Source organism: Mustelus asterias, chromosome 11 (genome assembly GCF_964213995.1).
Source record: "Mustelus asterias chromosome 11, sMusAst1.hap1.1, whole genome shotgun sequence".
Classification (NCBI taxonomy): Eukaryota; Metazoa; Chordata; class Chondrichthyes; order Carcharhiniformes; family Triakidae; genus Mustelus; species Mustelus asterias.
In genome coordinates, this window is record NC_135811.1 from 92,061,682 (window position 1) to 92,088,697 (window position 27,016).

The window sequence follows — 27,016 nt, forward strand, 5'->3', positions numbered from 1 at the left end:
AATCCAAGTTTACAACTTGAAGTGAGGTAAAGTCCATCAACAATGAAGTGATATTTTTTGTTCAAATTGAAAAATTTGCTTTCAATGTTTAAAAACTGGAAGAGGAAGCACAAGTGTCCAATCAACATATGAAATATAATCTTCATTAGCCCTTAAATCAACGCATGGGCTTTTGCCAAAAAGAAAATAAACTGAAAGGCATGGCAAGCATCTAAAACAATTTGCAGAACATTTTGCAGTTATGCTTTACTGCAAGTCACAATTTCTATATTTAACACAGGACAAGTTTGTTAGTTGAATGGGACATTTTCCAAAATCAGGGCAAATTCAGCAAATTTTAATAGGTATTAAAAATACCTGGATTTTCATAGATTGTGTCTACAGGTTATATTCAGAATCTAGTGGCAATACCACCAGTATTGGGCTCTTTCAATAATTGGACCTTATTCCCTTTTAGAATGATTTAGTTTTCTATAATTACAATATTGGCAGTTTTGTTTTTTTATATTTGTGGACAGCAGACAGCAAATGAAATGGCCAAAAAGGCAATTAATCTGGTTGGTTTTAAAAATAGCACCACCATGCCCCCTGCGCCCTTCACTCAAGTAAATTGTTCTTTTTTTACTTCGCTTAAAAGCACACCTATGTTTTGCCTTTGGAGGACGTGGTGATAATCGACTAATGCAGTCAAAACAGGGTCAACTTCTTGAAAGACTTCCTGGCAAATTATCAGGGAGAAAAATAAACCATATGAAAACATATTTCTCTTTGCTTAGGCAGGCCAAACCACTCCAACGTTATGGTGTAATCACATTTGAGAATGGTCATATTTTAGTTCTGTTTCAGAAGTTTCAGGGTATGCTGGTCAGGATTTATTGGTAGTTGCTGCAGGTCTCAAAAGAAAGAAGTTTCGGAAGTGAGAAATCAAAGAAACTCAAAAGCAACAATTTTGGATAATTCAGCGCCGCAGGAGAAAAGGATCTGGAGTTGCGAAGCGCAAATGGAATGGGTTATCAGGAAGAGCGTTTGAGCCGAGGTCACTGGAATAAATTAAGAAACAGCTGACTGCTGCAAGAGGAAGACAATAGATTTGTATTAACAAAAGAAGAGTCCAATTGGGAAGAGGGCCTCCTTCATCTGAACCTACCCGATCACCATGTAAATTTCAAGTTCTACATTTTATCAGTTAAAAAGAATCTCATTACACTGCACTGGGAAAAGAGTTATTTTCCCTCCACTGACCTGTTCCACCGGAGACTGAATCAAAAAACTGACAAAAAATAGGCAGCGTATTGACTAGCTGGTTATGCAGCTTCAATTAAATACATATCTAAACAGTCCATCTACTGTTTAGTTCACACTGGTTTTAAAGGCTTAGTTATTTTAATGATGAATCGATGTACAGTTATGTCCAGTCAGCAATGTGAACACTGCTACTATCACTTGAACGCAGGTCCAACACCAATCTTAATCAAGACACAAAAAAAGGAAGCTTCGGATCATGATTACTGCTGTTCAAACAATTTGTGATCACTGCACTACTAGATATATTATGGGTTGAAAAACTCTATAGGAGATATCTGTTTCTCTAGACTTACAATGCACAACCAGTTTACCTTGCATTCCATTTGCTTTTCCCAGATAAAGGGAGATTTTCTAACTGACCCTTGAGACAATTCAAGTCAAATACAACTTTTTTCAAACATACAATATAATTGTTAGCAATCTTACAGACATCCTTCTGAAACTACACAAACTATTTATGAATTATAAATAACAAAAGCTTATGTACTGTAATCACTTGAGTCCTCAGGCATTCAGGATGGAATACAGAATCAAAGTAAAGTTACTTTGAATATATACAACTAGGCCAACCGGGCATGTGTTGGTTTAACTAAACTTGTTACTTTTGATCAATTCGCGTCTTTTTCAACTTCTTAAAACTCCAAACAAAGCAGCAGATTACCACACACTTTTAATGGCTATTATATTAGCAGGTTGTTACCATCAAACTGATGGGCAAATCTGAATTGTAACACTATGCTTTTGCAACACTATGAAACGTATAAAAAAAACTTTGTGTAGCATACCGAACCTATACTTTGCACCCAAATCTTTCACTGTACAGAACTGCAGTTTTATCCTCTCACCCTGTACTTTGCAGTTTTCTGAAACAAAGGTCTTTTTTTTCCTTCCTGTAAACATTGCTAATGTTAATAATGGGAATTATTACACTTACACAATGTTGGTTCATGCTACTTGTACTACTGATATACTTGCATTGGTACCTGCCTATTCTCGGCTTTCAAAATGTAGAATGAGGTAAATAAAGTCTTGCCTACCTACTATTTTTTTTAAAGTTTATTTTTTTCAACTTTTTTTTAATTACTACACTGAAATGAAATTGGTCATTAGTTCCTCTTGACTCAATGAGGTTACTGCTTTGCAGTTTCAAAGCTGTTTTCAGGGACCAAATGCTTCAATGCACAGATGGACCTGGCAAAAAATTCCCAACATCAAAGTTCTGCTCCCCTTTCAAGTCAGTGCTTGTGGAATTTGTTTCAATAGAAATCTCCCCTTACTGCATCAAATGTTTCCTGAGTCACACTATAAACTAGAGCCATAGCTCAATATTAATGACGTCTCTATTTTGAAAATTGAAATTTGAGCATTTCCCTGATGCTTTGAGTTACTCTTTTTTTTCTCTCATTAATAGTACAGTTGAATTAAAAAAAACACAAATCCCACAAAAAAAAACATTTAACCCCATCCAAGTCATGCTATTTTGCTAAAACATTTCCCAATCCACTGAGAAAAAAATTCCAGACTTATTTAATTTTCTGCCTATCCACTGTGTTTAAAATTTATTCCTAATACAAACTGTTCTAACATGATTACAGACTGAATGCACAAAACAAAATGGTAAAATGTTGCATTGGAAGGGCTTCATACATTTTACATTTTTTTCTCAGAACCTGATATATAAACATTTGGACTGGCAATGTGCTTACACATGGTTAAAAACATGGTATCAAGCACTCAAGGCCCTCCAGCCTGGTCATACTTATGACCTTACCTGTAACTTTGGCTGGTTGGAGTCTTGGCTCCTGTACTAATTGGCTCATTAGCATCAGACAACAAATTAGTGTACCCTGAGAATTCAGAAACTGTAGTCCTTATTCTGTGGCCTGCCTCTTCGCTGGTGCCACTGCTGAAAGTCATTGGCACTCTCCCACCTGACTTAAACTGAGATCCAAAGGCCTGGGCAAAATTCTCAATCTGATAGACCTGATGATTCAGGCCAGCCTCCAAGTTCTTTTGCTGTTCCAGCTGCCCCACCAACTCTTGGGATGGCGTCAGCCTTTGATGAGCAGCTTCTGAACCAGGAAAGTGAATGCCAGGTTGGGAACTTCCAACCAACAAACCAAAATGTGATTTTGGTGAGGCGGTTGGCAATACTGAGGTAATAGATGGACTGAAACCACACTCAAGTGCAGGTGTGGTATATGCCTGTTTGTCAGGGAATAAATTATGGCTGGGGAGACTCGATGGAAGACTAGTGGGACAAAACTGCATCCCTGGGCTGAGTGAAAAACCGTCACTTTGACTTGTTCTCTCCAAAGCTTGCTGCAGGTACTTTGAATATTCTTGGAGCATTCCTGTTTTGTCACCACGAGATGCATGTGGTTCTGGGCAAACAGCATTCTCATGTATCTCCGGATTCTCTCCTGAAGAATGCATTTGGATATGTTGGTCAGTCATATCAAAAGGAACATCATGCTGGCCCTCATGTTTGTGGGAATATTGGTCCAGAAGGCTTTGAAGGACCTCATCTGGAATTCCAGACTTTTCATGACAGACTTTCACATCCACATTCATCGGAGAAGAGTCTAGCAGTGTAAGCGAGGCTTCATTATCCATCACACTGGCAACTGCTGCCTGAATTACAGATTGTTGAGATGCCATCTGTCCTATACTTACTGCATAGTCATTGTTACTGGAAGCAGCTTGCAAGTATCTTTTTTTCTTAAAAAACTGCATAGCATCATCATAGTTGCAGTTGCTAGCCTGTTCCGTCTTATTGCCTGTGTTCTGCAGCAAGACAATATTATCCATGCTGGTGCTATTGTTCAATTCCAAAGTCCCTTGCTTATTAGCCATCAGCTTTTGCCTCACCAGCTCCGTGGCAGGTATAACAAGAGGTGTTGTACTGTTCAGACCTGTCCTTTGAGGGCTCTTCCTATTCACCTTTTTGATTACCAATTTAGGTGCTCTTGTTTGCAAATCCTCTTCACTTCCCAACTTCATACTAGAGGACACCATCGGCATCTCAACAGCATATTCATGCATGTTATATACAGACAATTTATCTTTACAGGTGGTCAAGCTACTTGGAAGTTCAGAGATGGTGGTTTTATTCTTTTTGCGAGCTGCCTTTTCCTTAGTCTCCTGAGATGTAGCTTTTGATTTTGCTTTTTTGCGTGCTCCCTGAGTTGATGTGAAACAACCATTTCCCATTTGATTGGATGGTCCAGGTTCCATTCCATTTTCACTTTTACCAAGGACTTCACCACATGTTCGTCTGTGCTTTAATAACCTGTCTGTTCGGGAAAAATACTGCGGAAAAAATGAGAAGCAGAATTAAAAGGATTTCTACAACAATAAACATACACTTAGCAATATATATAAAAATAGGTAACAGTTTTAGGAGGAGGGGGAGATAGATTTAAAACAGAGATGAGGAGAAGTTACTTCTCTCAAAGGGACGTGAGTCTGTGGAATTCACTACCTCAGAGTGCAGTGGATGCCGAGACCTCGAGTAAATTTAAGAAAGAGGTGGACACATTTTTAATTAGTAAGGGTTTGAAGGGCTATGGTGAATGGGCAGGAAAGCGGAGTTGAGGCTAAAATAAGATCAGCCGTGATTGTATTAAATGGCAGAGCAGGCACGAGGGGCTAAATTGCCCACCTCTGCTCCTAGTTCTTATGAAAAAATAATACAGACATATAGGTAGACACGGAAAGAATCACAGAATGGTTACACAGCACAGAATAATACATGACCAATGAATCAAAAACAGTGGTTTCCATTTTCCAAAATAAACACTAAAATATGTAATTGTACATCAGTGATCAATGGAAAACTACTCCCATTGAAAAAGTGGATTTAATCAATTAAATACAAGCCATATAAATGAAGCTTGAAAGAGGTGAGGTGTAGATAAGAGAATAGTTGCTGGGGTTTTGTTGTGAGCTGGCTAACTTTGTCAATTCTGTGATTACTCAGGATCTCTTCTTGCTACCAAGTCTCATCGTAGGAACATTGAGAGAGGTGCACAGGAGACAAATCTGCATGACGTGTGACGAGGTAGCTTAACATTAAGCTAATGCTGATTGCAGTGGCTCAATGACTTTATTTTCTGAGAGGTGATAAATCAAACTATTATTATTTATTATTATTAGTGTCACAAGTAGGGCCACACTGCAATGTGAAAATCTCCCTAGTCACCATACTCTGGCGCCTGTTCGGGTACACAAAGAGAATTCAACATGGCAAATGCACCTAAACAGCACGTAGGAGTGTCCATGTGGGATTCTTGGCCTGTGGTGTTAGATAGAGCAAGTGGCAGAGATATTACAACAGGCCACAGCATTCCTAGGTTTTGAAGGAAGAGAAAGAGAAGCTGAAAGAAAGATGCCGAAGACTTTTCTCTCCTTGTCTGTGCATGTGGAAGCTGGGTGAAAAAGATGGGGCTAACTTGTCAAGCTCCTGCAGTAAATACCTGCCAATATTTGCTTTTAAATGTCATACACAAGTAACAGTACTACGGGCAAAGTATTACAAGATGCCAACACATCCATGAAATCATACCCCAACAACAAGCAAGCAGCTCTGAGGGGAGGGTCGTGGAGAAAACTGGTGGTGGGACAGATGTTTCCAACATAATGAACCAACACATCAATGCAGCAGGCTGTCACATGCAAACCCAATACAAAGTTCTTCATTCTTTTACAAGTTTTCAATCCAAGGCATGAGCTTTAGAACATTTCTACAAATCTTTTGTTAGAATGACCATGGTCATTTGCGACATTCTCACAAAGCCTCGCTTTCATCCACTACAACAGAATTTTAAAAAGGTAACAATTCATTTGGTTTATAGAAACATGGAAATTTCAACTTCAGTTAACATTTGGCCGACTGTTATATTACATATTTAAGTCTTTATAATCTCTTTTTGGTAAGTCTCAGCAACTAGAAAAAGGTTTATCATACGCTGTCCCTTCCACCCATTTCAGTCAGACTAGGTGTCAGTCAGGCTATATGGACAGTAGTTGGAATCACGTGCTTGATGTGAGAACAGTGAATAAGTTCGCTGGTAAATCGAATCTGGCCAATAGGTTTTATGACTAGCTTCAAACACTTCTTGCAAAATAAACAACTTCCCAAAATCCTTGCACCCATCATAAAAAAAAGTTCAATTAAAAACTCTAAAATTCCAACAGGACTAGACAGGGTAGATGCAGGGAGGATATTCCCGATGGTGGGGGAGTCCAGAACCAGGGGTCACAGTCTGAGGATTCGGGGTAGACCATTTAGGATGGAGATGAGGAGACATTTCTTCACCCAAAGAGTGGTGAGCCTATGAAATTCATTACCACAGGAAGTAGTTGATGCCAAAACATTGAATGTATTCAAGAGGCGGCTAGATTTAGCACTTGGGGCAAATGGGATCAAAGGTTGTGGGGAGAAAGCAGGATTAGACTATTGAGTTGAATGATCAGCCATCTTTGTAATGAATGGCGGAGCAGGCTCAAAGGGCCATATGGCCTCCTCCTGCTTCTATCTTCTATGTTTCTAAAGCAACACCAAAGAATTATGATTCAGCAACAGAACTGGACCATACAACATACATGTCGATACTTATCCCGCAAAACTTTTTATTAATCTAACAACGGTACCTTGCTATTTACATTTTACATCCTTCCCATGCACAAGAACTGCTTTCAAAATCAAGTCAGTTCACCTATACCTGTTGACAAGTGTGGCACTGATAAGGCTTTTCTCCACTGTGTGTCCGTTTGTGTCGCTCCATGTGATATTTCTGGATGAACCTCATATTACACTGATCGCAACAGAATGGCTTCTCTCCTAAGGAACAATCATATTATGCTTCAGAATACATACAAACAACCCCATCACATAGGCAATGGGTATATGATTTCAAAAAAGCTTTAAGAAAACTTAAAAAGCACTGAAGTTAGCTGAAATAGGTGCCAATATAATCGCTGTGTGCATACCACTGTGGATCTTCTCATGCCTTTGAAGCAGATACTTCTGAATGAAGCACATGTTGCACTGGCTACACTGGAATGGTCGTTCACCTACACCAAGAACAATTTTAGAATTATCCCTCCAACACAGGCTGTCAGGTCACACTAAACTGTCTCAAACAGGAACTGTAGCAAGATGTTCCAAAGTAAAGCAGCAAGAAATGCAAAACCTCAGTAAAAACCACAAAAACTTGCATGGAAAATATTGGAAAAATTCATAGCTTACTTCCAGTGCTATCAATACTTTTGATTCCTTACCAGTATGAATGAGTACGTGGCGACGAAGATGGTAAGAACTCCGGAAGGAGGCACAGCAATGCTCACATATATGAACCTTCGGACCATGTAAAAGGCTGGTACCATCTCCACTCGTTGAAGACTATGAAGGAAAACAATTCCTTGTTAAGGCCCAAGAACAATTCTGATTAAAACACCATCAAGGTTGATATTGTGGTACGAGTTAAAAGCCTATTTAGGTACAATATTGATAATTCTAAACTACTGAAAACCTTCATAAGATGTCAAAATTATCTGTGGCCTTTAGTGGAGGTGAGAGCAGAGGATATGTGGATCAGCACGTGCACTAATAATTTGTTTTCTATTTTGAAGTCATACATTCTTTATTTTTTGCATTTTGATTTTAAATTCCATTGTCCATATTTATAATGGAAACTGCCCATGTAAACATGCCATGCCTTAATTACATTCCTGGTGTGGAGGACATAGGAATTCATCATTGAAATATTTGATGGGAAGTGAACATAGGTATAGGTTTAATACATTTATAAACAAATATATGAAAGAGTCAACAGATGCATAATACCTAGGAGATGCAAAACATTATTGTTTGCAAATAAACCCCCAAATCACATGATATTGATAAGATGGCATGATTCTCTCGTTAAAGTTGAGCATCAATCCATATTGTTTCTTTTCCCAGTCATACTCCTATGCTTTCTGTGTAAGAGGATTTTTTTTAATAAACAGTATATTTGATCAGGTTTCAGTTTTGCTTATACAGTGATATTCAAGCATTAGTCTGCTTAACTTGCTTGGAGATTTATTGTAATCATTCAGCGGCATTTTGCTCGTTTGCAAATTTTTAAATCTGCCATCACAAGAATTTGACTGGGCCAATTTGTTAGTGAAAATAAAAATACCATTTGACGTGTGTGGCTACATTGATTAATACAAAAGAAGTGGGTTTAACCTAAAAATGCGAAAGCTAAAATATCTTACTAAATAGTAGCAATTTTCACAATAGATGAATGCCAAAGGTTTTAGAGTCACACAGACATCACTTGTTTAGCTTGCGTTTTAGTCCAGTGTTGTGGAATCCAGGATTGCGACTATCTGATCCACATGAAGTGATCTCTTAGTTTCTATTTGCAATATTCAGCGCATTACGGCCGTCAGTAGAAAAATTATTTTTGCTATAACGGACACTGACTTTAAAAAAAATTACATGCTATGATAATCTGCAGCAACATGTTACTAGGTGAGCGGGCCAAAAAGCACGACCAAACCCGCATGTTAATTCAGCTCAGTCACGAGGTTATAGTCAATTCCTCCAAGTGCTGCATTTAATTTTTTGAACATTTACGACACCAACAAATTAAAAATGCTTTCCTTGAATTTGTAGTCTGTTATAACTGTTAATACCACTGAACATGATGCAGAACATAATTTTGGGTGCAGCAACTATGATTACACTTTTTCCCCCAACTATTACTTCCCTGAGTATTTTCAAATGGTCACCCAGTTAAGCTGTAAAATGATTAGCAAAATCTGCGACTTCAGTAAATAGTCAACTCTCCAAGCTACCCGTCAGCGTAAGCAAGGCTCTGAGAAAAACAAGGTCCTCACCTTGGACGTTTCACTTCGTTTGCGCTTGGGTTTTGCATCCTGAGATTGGGAGTTCTGTTTCTTTGCCCTCTTAACATTCCCTGGTTTTGGAATAGTGAGGTAATCTTTTTCATATCTGACCTGGAGGAAATAAATTAGCAAAATGTTAACGTCTGTAGGGACTTGGTACTCTACCCTGGGTCCTAAAATGTCATTATCTTCAATTGTGCAACTACCTTAAGTTCAAAAGTGCAAAAACCCCAAAAAAGCCAGTCAAAAGCCAAGGTGGCTGACAAAGGAAGTTAAGGATTATATAATATTAGAAGAAAAGACTTATAAAGTTCCCAAAGATAGTAGTAAACCTGAGGATTGAGATGTTTTTATAACACAGCAAAGGAAGGCCAAGAAACTGATAAAGGGAGAACAGAATATTAATGCAATCTAGCAAAAAACATTTAAAAAAGGGCTGTAAAAGCTTCTACAGGTATGTAAAAAGGAAGCATTTGGCTGAGACAAATGGGTCAATTGCAGGCAGTCAGGAGAATTCATAGTGGGGAATAGGAAAATGGCAGAAAAGCGAAATTACTTTGTGCCTGTATTCACTAAGATATAGGAAATCTCTCTGATGTAGAGACCCCAGGGACAAGGGAGAACGTGGAGTTGAAGGAAATTTGTATAAGAAGGTTGCATTGGCAAAATTATTCAGGCTGAAGATTGATAAATACTCAGGAACCAATATTCTACATCCTAAAGCATTTAAAGAGGTAGCTATGGAGATAGTGGATGCATGGGTGATCACCGTCCAAAGTTCTATAGATTCTGGAATGGTACCTGAAGATTGGAAAGTAGCAAATGTCAGCCAAATATTTAAGAGCGGGGGAAGGAAAACAGAGAGAAGAGCTATTAGCCTTACATCAGCGGTAGGGAAATTGCTGGAATCTATAAAAGGATGTAATAAAGAGACACTTGGAAAATCATGATCTGATTGGGCATAGTCAGCATGGTTTTACAAATGGGAAATGTTTGACGAACTTGGGAGTTTTTTTTGAAGCTGTTACAAACAAAATTGATAAAGGAGAGATAATGGATGTTATTTATTTCGACTTTCAGAAGGCTTTTGATAAGTTTGCCACAGGAAGTTAATTAGCAAAATAAAAGCTCATGGGATAGGAGGCAACATACTGTCAGGGACTGAGGATTGGCCAATGGACAGGAAACAGTAGGAATAAATGGGTCATTCTCGCACTGGTAGGCTGTGGCTAGTGGGGTACTGCAAGGATCAGTACTTGGGCCCCAGCTGTTCACAATATGTATCAATGATTTGGATATGGGGACCAAATGTAACATTTTCAAGTTTGTGGATGCGGTATCTCGGCCTTTTGGCTAAGATGCAAATGAGATCAAGCCTTGGAGGAGGAAATCTCCGCCTACTCCAATCAGCTTGGCTCATGTAGATCAGGCCCAAGGCAGGGTAGAGGACTGCATGCCCTGTCTTGTCAGCCTGGATCGGGAATGTCTCAACTTGTTGAGACTCTGAATTGGACTTGATTTGATTGAATTGGAAAAGTATAAAAAATAACTAAAAATAAAAAATTTTCAAGTTTGTGGATGATACAAAGCTAGGTGGGAATATGTGTTGCAAGGAAGATATAAATTGGCCACAAGAGGATTTGGACACACTTAGTGAGTGGGCAAGAACATGGCAGATGGAGTATAATGTGGAAATATTTTGGTAGAGGGAATAGATACGCAGAGTATTTCATAGATGGTAAGAAATTAGAAAGTGTAGATGTACAAAGAGACCTGGGTGTCCTTGTCCATAAGTCGCTGAAGGCTAGCACGTAGGTGCAGCAAGCTATTAGGAAGGCTAATAGAATGTTAGCCTTTATTGCGAGAGGATTTGAGTACAGGAATAGTAAGGTCTTGCTTCCATTGTACAGGAGCTTGGTTAGACCATACCTGGGGTACTGTGTGCAGTTTTGGTCCCCTTATCTCAGAAAGGATATTATTGCCATAGAGGGAGTGCAACAATGATTCACCAAACTTGTTCCCGGGATGGCGGGACTGTCTTCTGAAGAGATTAGGCAAACTGGGCCTGTATTCTTTAGAGTTTTGAAGAATGAGAGATGATCTCACTGAAACCTACAAAATACTTAAAGGAAGGGGCAGGGTAGATGTTTCCCTCGGTTGAAGAATCTCGAATCGGGGGCACAATTTCAAAATAAAGGGGATGCCACTAAGGACCGAGATGAGACGACATTTCTTCACACAGAGCTATGAATCTTTGGAATTCTCTACCCCGGGGGGCTGTGACATTGAAGCTCAGACATTGAGTATGTTTAAAGCAGAGATTGATAAATTTCTGATTAACAATACTGTAAAGGGTAATGGGAGATAATGGGTGTAAAAGGCATTAAATTGCCCAATCAGCTATGAACGTAATGAATGGCAGAACAGGCTTGATGGGCTAAATTATCTATTTCTCTGTTCCCTAAAAACATGTCATCAATTCATACATTGCATTGAGAAATAGCAGATGTAAATTTTGTTTCAAGTTATTTTCTTTTTGTCATTCTTCATATCCCATGCCTGACTTCGTAAGTGAGCAGGTAACCCCCCCTCCTCACCCCCTGACTCCTCCCGCCATCCCCTACCCCCCCCAGCAACAGCCCTCTGTCAAACCTACTCTGCAGACAGCTGTTAACTGGTGGGCAAGAGTGAAAACCAGATGATGACCAGTCTTAGCCGACTGGGTAAATGGCATCTTGAAAATTCAGTCTATGAAATCCATTAAAAAAATGGGAATAAACTCCAGGGGAAAACTGCAGACATGAACCTGAATTCTACATGTCTGCAATGAGCTACATTAGCAAGCTAGGTCAGCTGCTGTCAAAGCATCATTCTGGAACAGCTTACATTGACATACTGCAGCTAAATATGATATTCAGACAATAAGCTGCTATACTGATTTTTCTGACTAAACTGTTGGCAACATTGATAACAGAAAAAGCACATTTGCATTCACCAATATTTTCACAGATGCGATTCTACCCAATAACAAGTCACTCAAAATGTGAAGTTGATTGAAGTTCTAATTTAAATAAAAACAAATTCTATGTCTAACAACTTCAATAGTGCGTAACAGGCCATTCTGGCCCTTAAATATCATCAAAGCACTGAAAGGCAGCAAAGAACAAATAGATTTAAGTAAATCTCCTAATGAGCTGAACCACTTCTTTGTTGTTAACATGTTAACAAATAGTGCAGGCACTGATAAATATCCAGTCTAAAATTTTCAAAGGAGCTTTCAGGTTGCAAGCCCACAAGTGGAGACTACAGGACCAGACTCTGACTCACAACATTGTGAATAGTTTGAGTGGCAACCTTCAAGTGTTCAGCCAAGTGGCAATTATTATTCATTAAGAATCTGATCCAGGGAATTAAGATAAAACATAATTTGAATTTCACTTGGCAAAACCCAACTTGCCAGGGCTCCAACCTCTGATTGTTAGTCAACGACCACTGCTGGAAAGTGCAGAAATGGGGTCAAGTGGTGACAGGATCTGGCTTTGATACCTTAATTTGCTGCTTAGGTCACACCTTAAGAATGACATTTAGACAAGGCACTGAAGAATTGCCAGCTGCTGTGGAACTAACTCCAACATGATCAAAGACCTTAGGGGCACAGTGGGCAAAATAACAAATGAAACACACCTTATAGCAATCATCACCATATTAGTAATTCTAATGTGGGAGGAGGAAGAATACCTTAAAACTATTTTCACAAGGAGATGCATTAATCAGAAAATCTTATTCAGCCATTGAAATGTAACATCCCCAACAATCAAACGGAGTTCAGGAAATGTTATAGATAAATTCAGGAACAAAAGTACATTGTACTTTCAGAACCTTGCTTGGGAGGATTAAAAACAAGTTAATAGAACAGTAGCTTGCACATCACTTTTTCACCTCCAGCACCTTGCGTTAAAACCGTTACAAAACCATTTGACCTCCAGTCAAAACCGTTACAATGAAAGTCACTCCTCTTTCTCCCTTTATGTTCTAAGATCCTCTATGAAAAAACGAACTGAATGATTTGCATCACCTACTTTTTGTGGTATAGAACAGCGGAATAAATTCTTCAGGCATGATATATTAAATATGCATATAAAAACCTGTCAGACTGTGCTGCTGATTGCCTCCAACTACAGTGCCTGATAAATCTCAGGACCTGCAACTTTATTCCTGTTAGTTAATGGTACATACAAGGTTCAAAAAACGAAGAGGACAACACGAGGTTACTGAAACATTTAAAGCCGGCTTGAATTAATTCAAACGTCATAGAAGACTGAAACATAAACTAAGCCGAAGCAAGTTAGACCAACATCATTACGACAGATTACCTAGTTATTTACTTAATTGCCATTTGTGGGGCCTTGCTGTGCACAAATTGGCTGTATTTCTCGACATTAAAACAGTGATTACATGGTGTACTTCTTCAGCTCTTACTCACTCTGGACCTTCTGGAGTTGTGTGTGTATATATGCGCAAGCTCCTTCTTATGTCAAATAGATACTATAGGGATTTCTGGATCAAGATCCTGGAACTCCCTCACCAACAGCACAAGGATGGCAGCATTTCAAAAAGGTAGCTCACCACCTCAAGGGCAATTAGGCATGGCCAATAAATACTGGCCTAGCCAGTCACGCCCACACCCATGAACGAATAAAACAAAAAAGTGATCACCATGAGATTAGAGCTAACATATTTGGTAAACCCCAATCACAACATCTTTTCCATTTTGAGTTTAAGATGATCTGTGGATGCTCATCACAAACTAATCAAGGCATCTGCAACTGGGAACAGAAAACTATGATCTCATATGATCACCTCTCAATTATGAGGCCAATAAGGGAAATTATGCAATTTCTGGATGGCATGTTTGACTTGTAAGGGCCCTCCTGAGGCGTTGTGGTATATTGCTCAAGAACTGCTGTTTGCATGGCCAAAACAAAATGCTTAGTGGTGCATCTTTCACCCTCAAGCACGAGAATTGGAACAAATGGGGAAACACGTACATCAAAGTATTTTTTTTTTACACAGTGAGTTATGATGATCTTGAATGCACCGAGAGGATGATGCAAGTGCATTCAATTGTAACCTTCAAAAAGGAATTGGCTATATATTATAATTGAAAAGGAAATATTTGCAGGGAAAAGGATCAACTTGATAGCTACTTTAAGGAGCTGCTTTGACAGAGTCAATAGCTTCTTTGCATGTTGATGATGTGTTGTATGAAGCTTGTGACATTTCCTGTAGAGACTGATAACTTTAAAAAAGAAATTTGAATTCCTAGCGGCAAACTCAAAAATTGTATTGTGCAATTGCATTTAAGTTTTAAGACTTTCACTGCAACAAACTACAAACACTGACTAATCACTATTTAATGGGAAGCTTATATTCTAAACTACAGAAAAATCCCCGTATTAATGCTTTAACATGATTGAAAATCTTCTTCCATGATTAGATTTTACTTCCTTAAGTAGACACTAGTCTCCTGGAATTAGCCCAAAATGTTTCCTAGCTCCCAAGGGCTTACTTCCCCTCTTTTCTACCTGGATAACTTTGTTCTTTATAGCTTTTACAGCAAGGGTCACCCTGGAGGTTACTACTTCTAGCCAAAGCTAGGCAAATCTTCCAATCTCATTTAAATCATGATAAACTTTGTCTAGTCAATCCAAATGCAACTTCCCACCTGCATCCTTGGTTGCCGAACCATAGAGACTTGCTGCCTCTGTCTATCAGAGCTGTCTCGGATTAAGATAGACTAACACTGTCTGAGAATCGGTGATACTTTTAAGAAAACAACCTGTAAGCCAATCTTAGAATGGTTTCCTACGGACTTTGCCCCCCCCTCTTGAAGCCCATCTCCATGGCAAAGTGAATCACATAAGCCTTATATTCAGCTAGAAATGGGAATTAGTTGTTCTTTAGACTCCCAACTTAATTTTATCTTGAAATTAAATAGACAGTTTGAAGTATAATGAAATGGTGTACAAAACCTGACATTCCGAACAACTTCCTGGAACTTCAGAGACTAACAGTCGACTCACTGTCAGCACAGCTGCTTTGGTACTTGTTTACACCTTCTTCCCAGTAAAATAATGCCGGTCCCTCCCTTTTATCTTTAACACCCAAGCTTGCTGTCAGCAGAATTCAGAACAGGTCACATGACACCTGTCATTTCTCCATCTTACCCTAAATTAAAGACGCAGCCCCGAAACATAACAATCTTATAAAACTTTGCATTTGTAGCAAACCCCAGTCAAACAAGAACATTTACAGAATATCTGATACTCTAACATTTGATTCATCTTACTATCATATAGTGCCCGGTTGAGATTTTCTAACTTTTTGGTGATCAGAGATCAAGGGGAGGCAAAGGCCTAGTGGTATTATCGTTAGACTATTAATCCAGAAACTCAGCTAATGTTCTCAGGACCCAGGTTTGAATCCCGCCACAGCAGATGGTGGAATTTGGATTCAATAAAAAATATCTGGAATTAAGAATCTACTGATGACCATGAAATCATTGTTGATTGTCAGAAAAACCCATCTGGTTCACTAATGTCCTTTAGGGAAAGAAATCTGCCATCCTTACCTGGTCTGATCTACATGTGACTCCAGAGCCACAGCAATGTGGTTGACTCTCAAATGCCCTTCTAGGATGGGCAATAAATGCTGGCCAGCCAGCGACGCCCATGTCCCACAAATGAATAATAAAAAAAGAGATCAGGCACAAGGGCAAAGAACCATAAGATAAGTCAATACACAATGCAACAGTAGGAGACCACGTGGATCACTGAACATCAGAGAACTGTGTTCTCACCATATGGTCCCCCTTGGAATCTATGTTAGTTCTACAGTAGGCTTTTTTCATATGCATTTGTCCTTGGGATGTGGGGACTGGCAAAGCAGCTTACATCACCCATCCCCAGCTGTTTTTAACCCACACTATACAGTTAACTCATCACCCTCAGGGAAACTAGGGTTGAACCAAAAAATGTTAGTTTGCCAATGCTACCCACATCGCAAGAACAAATAAGTAAAAGGAAACACAGGACTAGCTGAAACCATAGTTTAGTGCTCGAGTTGTGTGATGGCAGTAAACACCCTTTTTCACAACAAACTATGCTAGGGTTTGAATTTTTCAATGTCTTCATTATCAGCTGAGTACCAAACCACTATGCTGTTATACCTAATAAATGTGGAAGGTACAAAATTAGCAGGAATGATTAATCTTTCTCAGAAGGGACACAGAATATCTCCACTGATCATTCTCCATTCTATGCATTTCATCTGTCAGAAACAGTAAAATTCATACTGGCCTGGAGAAGACAGTTCTTCAGAGATTGGGCCCATGGAATATTGTTGAATCAAAGCATCCAACAATACCTGACCTGGGAATCCTTGCTGCTGACACTGAGGTGTCAAAAAGGAAAATTAGTGTTCCACCTTTCAGCCCTGACTGTAATAAGCAAACCTGTAGAACTTCTCCAAAATAGATGGAGGCAGAGAACAAAAAGAAAAACCAAGTTCACTGCCCAGTAGTTCCACAGACAGATGTAATATTGAACCATAGACAGGCTTGATCTCAAGGCTGTGCTGAGCTCATTGATCTGGTAATGGGAGGCATTACAATTAGGTTCAACATCCCTGTACTATGAAGGGGACGGGAGGTGGGGAGAGAGAGTAAATATGCCACCCTTCATTGGCAATGTACAGAGTTAAGGCTTGAAACAATGGAAGAGCCTCAAATCAGAGTCAGCTAAATAACCTCCTGTATGGAAAAATAGTACATTTGTGTTTTAAAGGCAAACATGAAGAATGATTGCCCAAATCCAAGGGTGACTATGAAAACAAATTCAAGTGATTCCCCAAATATTAAATCGCAGCAATAAAATTTCAGTCTGCCACAAGTACTGTCTGGGCCAATGATAAGGGATGGACAAAGAAAAACATTTATTATTTAGCAAGAGATGGAATAACAACTTAATACTTACTGCACTGGTGTGATTGAGGGTGTGAGTCAACATACTCGGCCCCCTGCCCATCTCCTCTTCCTCGAGTAGTTTATTCTTAAAAAATACAAATCCATCATGCGCGGAGAACTTCTTCTCTTTAACATCAGGCGTGGGTTGCATATACTCTGAAGGGTATTTTTCTGCTGGAGCATCGGGATCCTTTTTAAGGATTAAATCCTGAGGTACAGCTGGTGTGACAGAATGGGCAGCGAGGCTGGAAAAATTTGTGATTGGTGGGAGGTGACTGAACATAATCATACCAGAAGAGAAGTTTGGTTCCATCCCACCGTTCCTGAGGAATTCGTTCGCTAACTTGTCGTGAACAATGCTCATGATGCAAGATCTAAAATTATTCAAAGCCAGATCGACAGCACACTCCTGAAGTAGAGAGGAGAAAAATATTAGACCCCTGAAATGGCAAAATGCACAAAAGTTACACATTATAGCATGCACGCGGTGGGTTACAAATTTACAATGCAGTTTACTAGTCACAGCGTAACTCCTAACATTTGTGTTGCACTGAGCGCACTCTAATACATAGGTGCAAGCGGATTCCTATGTTGAAGTCAGTAACTAGATATTGGAACTTTTTATCCATAAAAGCAAATTACAAAGACACAACCTAGATGGGGAGGTATAGTTGTGGGATCAAGTTCCGCTTATAAGCCACTCAAGCTTTGCGCTTGATGCTTATGACATCATAATCGCTCAGTTATGTAGTTGCCTAGTAACAGATTCTTATCCATTGTTTTACTGAAGGTACAAAAAGGTTGGTAGGGCTCAATTTTGATCACTATTTTTTGGAACCGTACTCTCACGACTTCCAAATTACTTGGTCACATATCAGAAAGCGTACTTCATCGGAAACAGAGAGCTCTGGACAAAGTACTGAAGTGAAAAGAAATTATACATAAACTCAGGTGTTATTAATACTAAACAAAATAGATTCGAGTGATGGTTAACAGGAATATTGTCCTTTTTAAAAAAAGTTTCTCCATTCAACTTCAGCACAACCTGCCTTTGCCATCCCCCCAAGTTACTTGTTTGCTTATGAGAGGAAGGTATGTTCAGACGGCTAATTTTCTGTGGAGACAACACTGTTGCTTCCTCTGTCAGCTGGACAACACATTGTGGACTTCAGTCTTCACCAGTGCTTCTCTTCAATGGTGAAGCAATATATATGGAACACTGATTACATCACCATACACACCATGCAAGGACAAAAGACAAAACACTTAACATGGCAAAATATGTTGCAAAGTTAATTTCAAGCTCAAACTAGTGATGGTTTATTACAAAATAAATCAAAAAGTATCAACCACCTACTTGGATACTACTTTTATTGGATACTACATTTACTTAGAATTTAGTTTTAATGATCAGGGTCATTTTAATGACGTGAATTTCCTCAAAGGAAGCTCAGTTTCTGTACAACGTTATTTCTTATCTCCCATGCAACCTCCTGGGTTACACAGCATAAGCCTCAGCTGACAGGATGAGGCAGGCAGTCACCAACAACTTTGCGAACTTGATGAATGATACTTGGCAATCAAGGGATAAGTGAGTCTGAAGTAACAAGTTGGAAGCCAATATTTTTCTTACCTTCTCACTTCAACAAATGTCAGTGGAGGCTAGGATTCAGATACAGGTCTTGCAATTTTTAAACTGTTCTGTACGAGGGTTGGTTCGTTGGACTAGGGGTATGATTCTCACTTTGGGTAGGGAGGCACGGTGGCACAGTGGTTAGCATTGCTGCCCCACAGCTCCAGGGACCTGGGTTCGTTTCCCGGCTTGGGTCACTGTCTGTGTGAAGTTTGCACGTTCTCTCTGTGTCTCATGGGTTTCCTCCGGGTGCTCCGGTTTCCTCCCACAGTCCAAAAATGTGCGGGTTAGGCGTATTGACTATGCCAAATTGCTCCTTAGTGTCCCAGGATGCGTAGGTTAGAGGGATTAGTGGGGTAAATATGTGGGGTCATGGGGATAGGACCTGGGTGGAATTGTTGTCGATGCAGACTTGAGGCACAGCGGTTAGCATTGCTGCCCACAGCTCCAGGAACTTGGGTTCGATTCCCAGCTTGGGTCACTGCCTGTGTGGAGTTTGCACGTTCTCCCCGGGTCTACGTGCGTTTCTTCCGAGTGCTCCGGTTTCCTCCCAGGGATAGGGCCTGGGTGGGATTGTTGTCAGTGCAAACTCGATGGGCCGAGTGGCCTCCTTCTGCGCTGTAGTGTTTCTATAATTTCAGTATAGACTGAACAGTGGTTCAGAGTCCATCCGAACTATTAAAACCAGGAAGGTTGTAGTTTCAATCCCTGCAATGCCTGAAATCAGCTGATCAGGCAATATATTTGTGCTTCAAAGTCCCTACATTAGGGAGGGGCAAACAGGCCACAGTTTCATTCCTAATCAGGATCTGCAGCCACAAAGGCAAAATGCTGCAGATGCTGGAAATCTGAAACAAAAAAACACGTATCATAATGCCCTTAGGAAAGGAGAAAACTGGCAAGCGAAAAGACCAACATTACAATAATTTTTAAAAAATAAGCAAGAACTTGGTTTCACCGGGTGGGTAGTCACTGCCCTCTCACCTGCTGGCTCAAATCAGTCACCATACACACCATGCAAGGACAAAAGACAAAACACTTAATATGTTGGATAGAAATTTGAGCACTTCCAGTCGAGTTCTTAGTATAGTGGTGGGCAACCTGCAGCCCGAAGGTCAGGTACAGCCCACCCACGAGACATTTTGTTTATCGTTGTCCATGTGTAGGGTTGCACACATTCCAGATTTCCCCCGCGCAGTTTTTTTCCTACCGGTATGACTGAAGTGATATGCATCTTAAGCAAGGACAAGAAATGAGGCGAGGTGCAGAGAACCATGTGCTCCCCTCTGCGTCCAAAGCGCAAATATATATTTTGTTATTACTATTTGAAGTTGATACTCCAATTAATATTTAAATGATTAAGCATTTTCTATAACTCATTTGGAAATATTTGGCATGTATTAAACTTATTTAATCTTATTCATGGACTCATGGTTAGTGAACAAGCCCGATTTCAATCTTACGGCCCACTGAGATGGAGGGCCACTCATGTGGCCCACTCTAGCCTAGATTGCTCATCTCTGTCTTTGTAGGCATGAACCAACAACATAAAACTTTCTAAAACAGACAAGGCCAAAGGATGTTATGTGTGGAAAATGAAAAAGACTTCATACTGGGACATAATGATTACTCTTGAGGCAAGGTTCCTGGGCAGAATCAAAGAAATACTCTCTAAATGAGGTTAGCTCGACAGCACTGTGGAAAATAGAAATAAAATTTTTATTTCCTACAAGAACAGAGCTAAATTTGAAAAATTACAAATTTACCTGAACACTAAAATGAAAATGCAGTTTTGTCAGTCTAAAAACAAATAGATGTTTAACAATTTCCTTTCAAATCTTTCTAGCGCTGTCCTGAACATTACCAGATTTAGAAAACAGATCACATTTTTCTCTTGCCCAAACTATTAATTACATTTATCTACATATTTATTTCATTGCAACATTTGGTCTATTCCAGAAAGCCTTCTTCCAACATCAGGAAGAAGCGAGCTGGTTCAGATACTTAACATTTGGCATCAATGTTGTTCTTCTGATTCTCAAGAGGAGGTGGACTTGTGTTGGGGTGACTCTAGGATGTTAATATTCCTAGTCAGATTGAGCACTATGGTCAGGAGGTCACGATCTGAAAATTCCAGGATTTGGAATAAAGATCTGTACTTCACGTCCTTATTTAGAAATCTCATTATTAACGTAAAACTATCCAGCACAAATTTGAAAACTTAAGTTACTTTTACAGTGCTGCATAACAATGAAGACTTGAGCTGGTGCTTCTAAGACGATCTGAATTTGAGTATTGAGAAGGGGATTTGCAACTTGATAATTCTGCTCATTTTATAAAACATAACGGCCCAGATTTTGCAGTAAAAATAATGAAGCTACCAATTCTCACAACTGCTAAAGTGTAAAACGGACAGCAACATCCCACAACATGTGAAATTAAATGCATAAATCAGGAAGTTGCTATCAGAATTGCCCTGCTCTGCTATCGTACCTCATTGAGAGATTGAGCATCAAAATACGTGGAAGGGCGTGACATTGGGTATCTACAAGAAAGGTACCAATTAAACTTGTCAGAAAAAGTTAGGGATTATCCATTCAATTTTAAATGAATTAAGCAGCAGATAAATCTTCATCACTGCCAAACTACACTTCTGGCACTGAAAATTTACTTTTACAATTGCGAAATTCCATTCCTTCAGAATTTAATTACTATAGGAGACCTTTAAAAATCCCCAACTTCTCTTTGGTGTTTTTTCCCTATTTTAATCCCATCTTTCTTCCTCTATTTTGTTTTCTATACATACCTTGACATTGAATTAAGTGTTCTAACTTTTCAAACTCTACACCTAGAGTACCATTTTGGTCACCTTATTTAAGAAGAGGCATATATACATCACAAGCAGTTCAGAGAAGGTTCACTACACGATTCCTGGGTTAAGGGATTTGTCTTATGAAGAAAGGTTGAGCAGTTAGGACCTATACTCTCTGGAGTTTAAAAGAATGAACGATGATCTTATTGAAGCACAAGATTCTGAGGGGACTTTATAGGGTAGATGCTCTGAAGATGTTTCCACTTGAGGGCAATCCAGAACTAGGAGGGTTAAAAATAAGGCGTCATCCATTTAAGGTGGAGATGAGCAGGAATTTCTTCTTGAGGTCGGCACAGTGGCTAGCGCTGCTGCGTCACAGCGCCAAGGGACCCAGGTTTGATTCCAGCCTTGGGTGACTGTTTATGTGGAGTTTGCACACTCTCCCAGTGTCTGCGTGGCTTTCCTCTGGGTGCTCCAGTTTCCTCTCATATTCCAAAGATGTGCAGTTTAGATGGATTGGCTATGATAAATTGCCCCTTAGTGTCCCAAGATGTGTAGGTTAGGGGTATTAGTGGGGCAAATCCGTGGGTTCCGGGATTAGGACCTGAGTCAATGCTTTGTTGGAGTCGGTGCAGACTCGATGGGCCAAATGGCCTTCTGCACTGAAGGGATTCTATGATTCTCTTAGATGATCATTAGTGTTTGGAATTCTCCTCCCAAGTGAACCATGGAGGCTGGGTCATTGAATATATTCAAGGTTGACTTGGACAGATTTTGGATTGACAAGGGAGTCAAGGGTTAAGGAGATCAGGCAGGAAACTGGAGTTAAGGCTACAATCAGTTCATCCACGATCTTATTGAATTGCGAAGCAAGTTCGAGGTGCCAAGTGGCCAATTCCTGCTCCTATTTTTTATGTTCTACATGATTCAGTAAGGATTTTACAGTTTGCTTGATTGAGGACACACACAGTTGCATGCCCTATCCCCAGAGATAACCTGTATGGGATGTTGCATAGTTTTGAATTTCAAATCACTGCAAGGTTCACAACGTCACAGAGCAATACAGCATGGAAACAGGCCCTTCGGGCCAACCAGTCCATGGTGCCTTCCCAGCTAGTCCCAATTACCCGTGTTTTGATCATGGGGCAGCATGGTGGCACAAAGGTTAGTACTGCTGCCTCACTGCACCAGGGTTCGATTCCCAGCTTGGGTCACTGTCTGTGCGGAGTCTGCATGTTCCCACCATGTCTGCATGGATTTCCTCCAGGTGCTCCAGTTTCCCCTCTCAGTCCAAAAGACATGCTGGCCATGGTGCATTGGCATGCTAAATTCTCCTTCATTGTACCCGAACAGGCGCGAGAGTGTGGCGACTAGGGGAATTTCACAGTAACTTCATTGCAGTGTTAATGTAAGCCTACTTGTGACACTAATAAATAAACTTAAACATATCCCATCCATGTATTTATCCAAGTGCTTTGAAATGTTGTTATTGTACATGCCTCAACCATGTTCTCTGGAAGCTCATTCCATATACGCACTACCCTCTGCATAAAGAAGTTGTCCCTTAGGTCCCTTTAAATCTTTCCCTGCTCACCTTAAACCTATGCTTTCTAGTTTTCAATTCCCCTACGCTGGGAAAAAGATTATCACCAAATTTTAATGGCCCTCCCGTCTTGGGAATTGGAGCGGGTGAGTCGGAGCATAGGAAGGTCCGTTGACCTTGGGCAAGATTTTACGGTTTCGGGACAAGCGAAGCCATAAAATCCTGCCCTGTGTCTTATCTATGACCCTCATGGTTTTATACGCCTCAATAAGGTCATCCCTCATTCTCCTACATTCAGTACAAAATCGCATTGAATGTCTGTGGGCAAATGGAAGTCTAATAAATGGCTAGTGTCATTTACTCATTGCTGACCTCAAAAGCCAGGCTCTTTACACAAATAACTGATTTGCATATCTGAAAACTGCAGTCATAGAATCATAGAAACCCTACAGTGCAGAAGGAGGCCATTCGGCCCATCGAGTCTGCACCGACCACAATCCCACCCAGGCCCTACCCCCACATATTTTACCCGCTAATCCCTCTAACCTACACATCCCAGGACTCTAAGGGGCAATTTTTTAACCTGGCCGATCAACCTAACCCGCACATCTTTGGACTGTGGGAGGAAACCAGAGCACCCGGAGGAAACCCACGCAGACACAAGGAGAATGTGCAAACTCCACACAGACAATGACCTGAGCCGGGAATCGAACCCGGGACCCTGGAGCTGTGAAGCAGCAGTGCTAACCACTGTGCTACCGTGCCGCCCGTGCAGTCATACACTTAAAAGTATTTGTATTTTCAAATAGGAATATTGACCTCATATTTACACTTTAAATACTTAGATGGAGATTCTCTAACAGTAAATTCATAAACTATTACATTTAATTGCAACCAAGTCACCTAATCATTCAAGCAATTTTATAATTTTAAAATACCAAGATAATAACATAAAAATTGTGAATCTTGCTTTGTGGAACATTTTATATTAAAGGTATTACATAAATGCATGTTGTGATTTTATTCCCAAAATGTTCTTCTTCTGGCTTCATATTCTTTATTGTGTGGACTACTTGGGCCATCCAGTGTTTGCATTGAAAAACTAACTATCCTGAAATATACCGTATCGCCACATCACCAAGTGGACAAAGAGTTATGGATAAGGTAGCTTTCCTGCTATAACAGAACAAAAGACAGCAATCTGAAAATTGAGATAGCTCAAGACTGTTAAATGTGCTTTAGGTAAAAAGTAAATAATTTGACTTGGATTGCATGTTTCGTTGGTTACATGACAAATATTTTATTAAAATTAATATCCTAAATGTAATAGTACGAAATGGCTGAGCTGTCACCTATTATTTAGCTCTGCCTTGGTCCAGTACTTTATGCTTTCTAAATGTTGATGGGAGAAACTTGCAATCTCGTTTTATGCATACTTCCCTGTCAATAATAATGTATTTAAAGAGGAAAAAACCATACACGGGTGATGAAAGAGCACACTCAATACAAAATTCTTTTCATGAAACAAATGGGTGGCATGGTGGCACAACTGCTACCTCATGGCACCAGGGACCCAGGTTCAATTCCAGCCTCAGGTCACTGTGTTTGAATGGGTGTCCTCTGGGTGCACCGGTTTTCTCTCACACTCCAAAGAAATGCGGGTTAGGTTGATTGGCTATGCTAAATTGCCCTTAGTGTTGGGGGACTTGCAGGGTAAATATGTGGGGCTACGGGGGATAGAGTCAGGTGCGACTGTTGTTGGTGCAGGTTCGATGGGCTGAATGGCCTCCTTCTGCACTGTAAGGATTCTATGAATCTATGAAATTAGTCCTTGCGTACAAAAAACATGCACATTCTCCTTCTGTGAGGCGATCAACTGGCAGCAATTACAGAGAGTACCCTGGATAGTCTTCATTATACAGACCATTTGGCACTCAAAACGACCCAGAGGCCAGTCTGAAGCAGTCCAAAACCTGAAAAACCTCTTCCTGGGACTGCAAAATTGCCAATCTTATCTAGGTATTCAGGAATTTGGCAGTCACCTGCTTTAGTTTCAAGTTGAAAACACAGGAGCAACGCAGAGCTAAGAAACACTGGTGAATGTCCGTATGATATAGTAATGAGGCAATGTTTGTGACATTCACGATCATGTAGCCTAACTAGATTAAAAACTAATTGAACATTTAGCTTTCTACACAGCACATATCAACTTCAAATTTGTTTGATATAATGCAACATGCTGTTCTTAATCAAGTACAACTGATGTGAATTTCAGAGAGATAGGAGATACCATATTGGAGTTTACAAAGTTCGGTTTTAGACTCTATTGATTTGGAACTATAACTATTTAATTCAAAAGTTTCTGCTGTATCTGAAGTGTAATATCAAATGAAAATAACAAAATTTGACTTAATGGAGAGTTTGGGGTGGGGGTTAGAGCTTATTACTGAGAAAAGGAAAAATATTAAACTCCAGATAAATTTACGCAAGTTTTAAAATTGGTTCTCTCACCAAAGACGCTTAGAATATCTTTCTTCTTGCTAGGCAATTTCAGTGACATTGGCAACTGAAAGTTCTCCAGTGTACCCAAACAATTCCATGAGAAATAGCATGCACAACTTCAACTGAGTACCAATCTGAAGCCACCAGCTCGACTATTGGCACTCAGTGTGATCCATGTTATGTCCGAAGGTGCTGCTAAGGGAATGTTCTTTATTAGTGATGTCAACATAGCTGGGTAGAGAGTCCCAACAACAACGTTATAAAAAACCCAAAAATCTAAACGTTCCTGATACCATATTAAAAAAAAAGGAAAAATTTCCAACGAAACCAACTTTCCTTCCCGTTAGATGTCGGAATAGTAACTGGGGTGTATGAATGCCATCACTCGATGCATTCAGGTGGGCAAAGCGGAGGAGAGAAACTGCTCATTGCTGATCTGGGTGAAAATTTAAATTTCTGGATCCTCGGAGGCCACACATGAGCATTAGTTGGGAATTTTTTTTATTTCAAAAATATACTTTATTCACATATAATCTGCAAAAAACATTACAGAAACATTTCCAATCATTGCAACAGTAAAGGGCGATCATATTTACATTTCCCCTGGAGATCAAAATTTTACACAGTGCCCAGTGTAGGAACATTACACACAAGTCCAAAGTTTTTTTAAATGAAAACTCTGGAAATACTGCTTGCTGGAAAAGCGAGAAAGGCCAAAAAAAGAGGCAGTGGCATGGGCCCCCCTCCTTTTTAAACGTACCAGAACTTCCAAGATATTAGCCTCATTTAAGTTAAGCCAATTGGAGTGAAGGAGGGCGTCCTTGGCTTTTGTCTGCAAACCGGCAGAGTGAGTGAGCCGCGCACTCGGCTGGATTGCTTTCATCAATTCTATTCCGCCAAGTTTTTATTTTGGGGAAGGTGGGGGCGATTTGTTCCTTGGTAACCAGGGCTCCCACGTTGATTGCGGGAAGGGTTTTGGTGACCGGACTTTGCGCCGCTTTTGTCCCGCTTCCACCAACTGCGAGCCCACTCCCGGGCTCCATGCCCCACGGCCGGAGCCGCTCGCTCCTGGTGCCCTGCAGGAGACAAGAGCCTCGACGCCCCGACGTTTTGGCTCCCCCCATCCTCCTCCTCCCGGTCGCCCTCTCCCTCACCTCCTCCTCTTCCCCCCCGCCATCTTACCTCGCATCGCCGCTCCGCGAATTCAAGGCCCCGATCCCGTCTCTAGTTTGTCAACATCGTTCAGCCGCTCGGCTCCGCCATCTTGGTTTTCTTGCTGCACGCCGGGTAATATCC

General features: G+C 40.2%; 1 protein-coding gene across 4 annotated transcripts; it reads right to left on the bottom strand.

The window, feature by feature from the left end:
• Nucleotides 1–68: 68 nt before the first annotated feature.
• znf281b (zinc finger protein 281b) lies at nt 69–27,016 on the bottom strand. 4 transcript variants are annotated; one of them, XM_078223965.1, is made up of 7 exons: nt 26,903–27,016; nt 17,241–17,639; nt 9,199–9,318; nt 7,591–7,711; nt 7,300–7,383; nt 7,032–7,150; nt 69–4,617 (listed from the first exon to the last, which is right to left on the bottom strand). In XM_078223965.1, the coding sequence occupies exons 2-7, from the start codon at nt 17,592–17,594 to the stop codon at nt 3,073–3,075; spliced, it is 2,343 nt and encodes a 780-aa protein (XP_078080091.1). In that variant the 5' UTR covers nt 17,595–17,639; nt 26,903–27,016; the 3' UTR covers nt 69–3,072. The 4 variants fall into 4 exon arrangements, with proteins under 4 accessions (XP_078080091.1, XP_078080093.1, XP_078080092.1 ...); XM_078223967.1 differs by having other exon boundaries at nt 15,839–17,639; nt 26,903–27,015; XM_078223966.1 differs by lacking the exon at nt 7,300–7,383.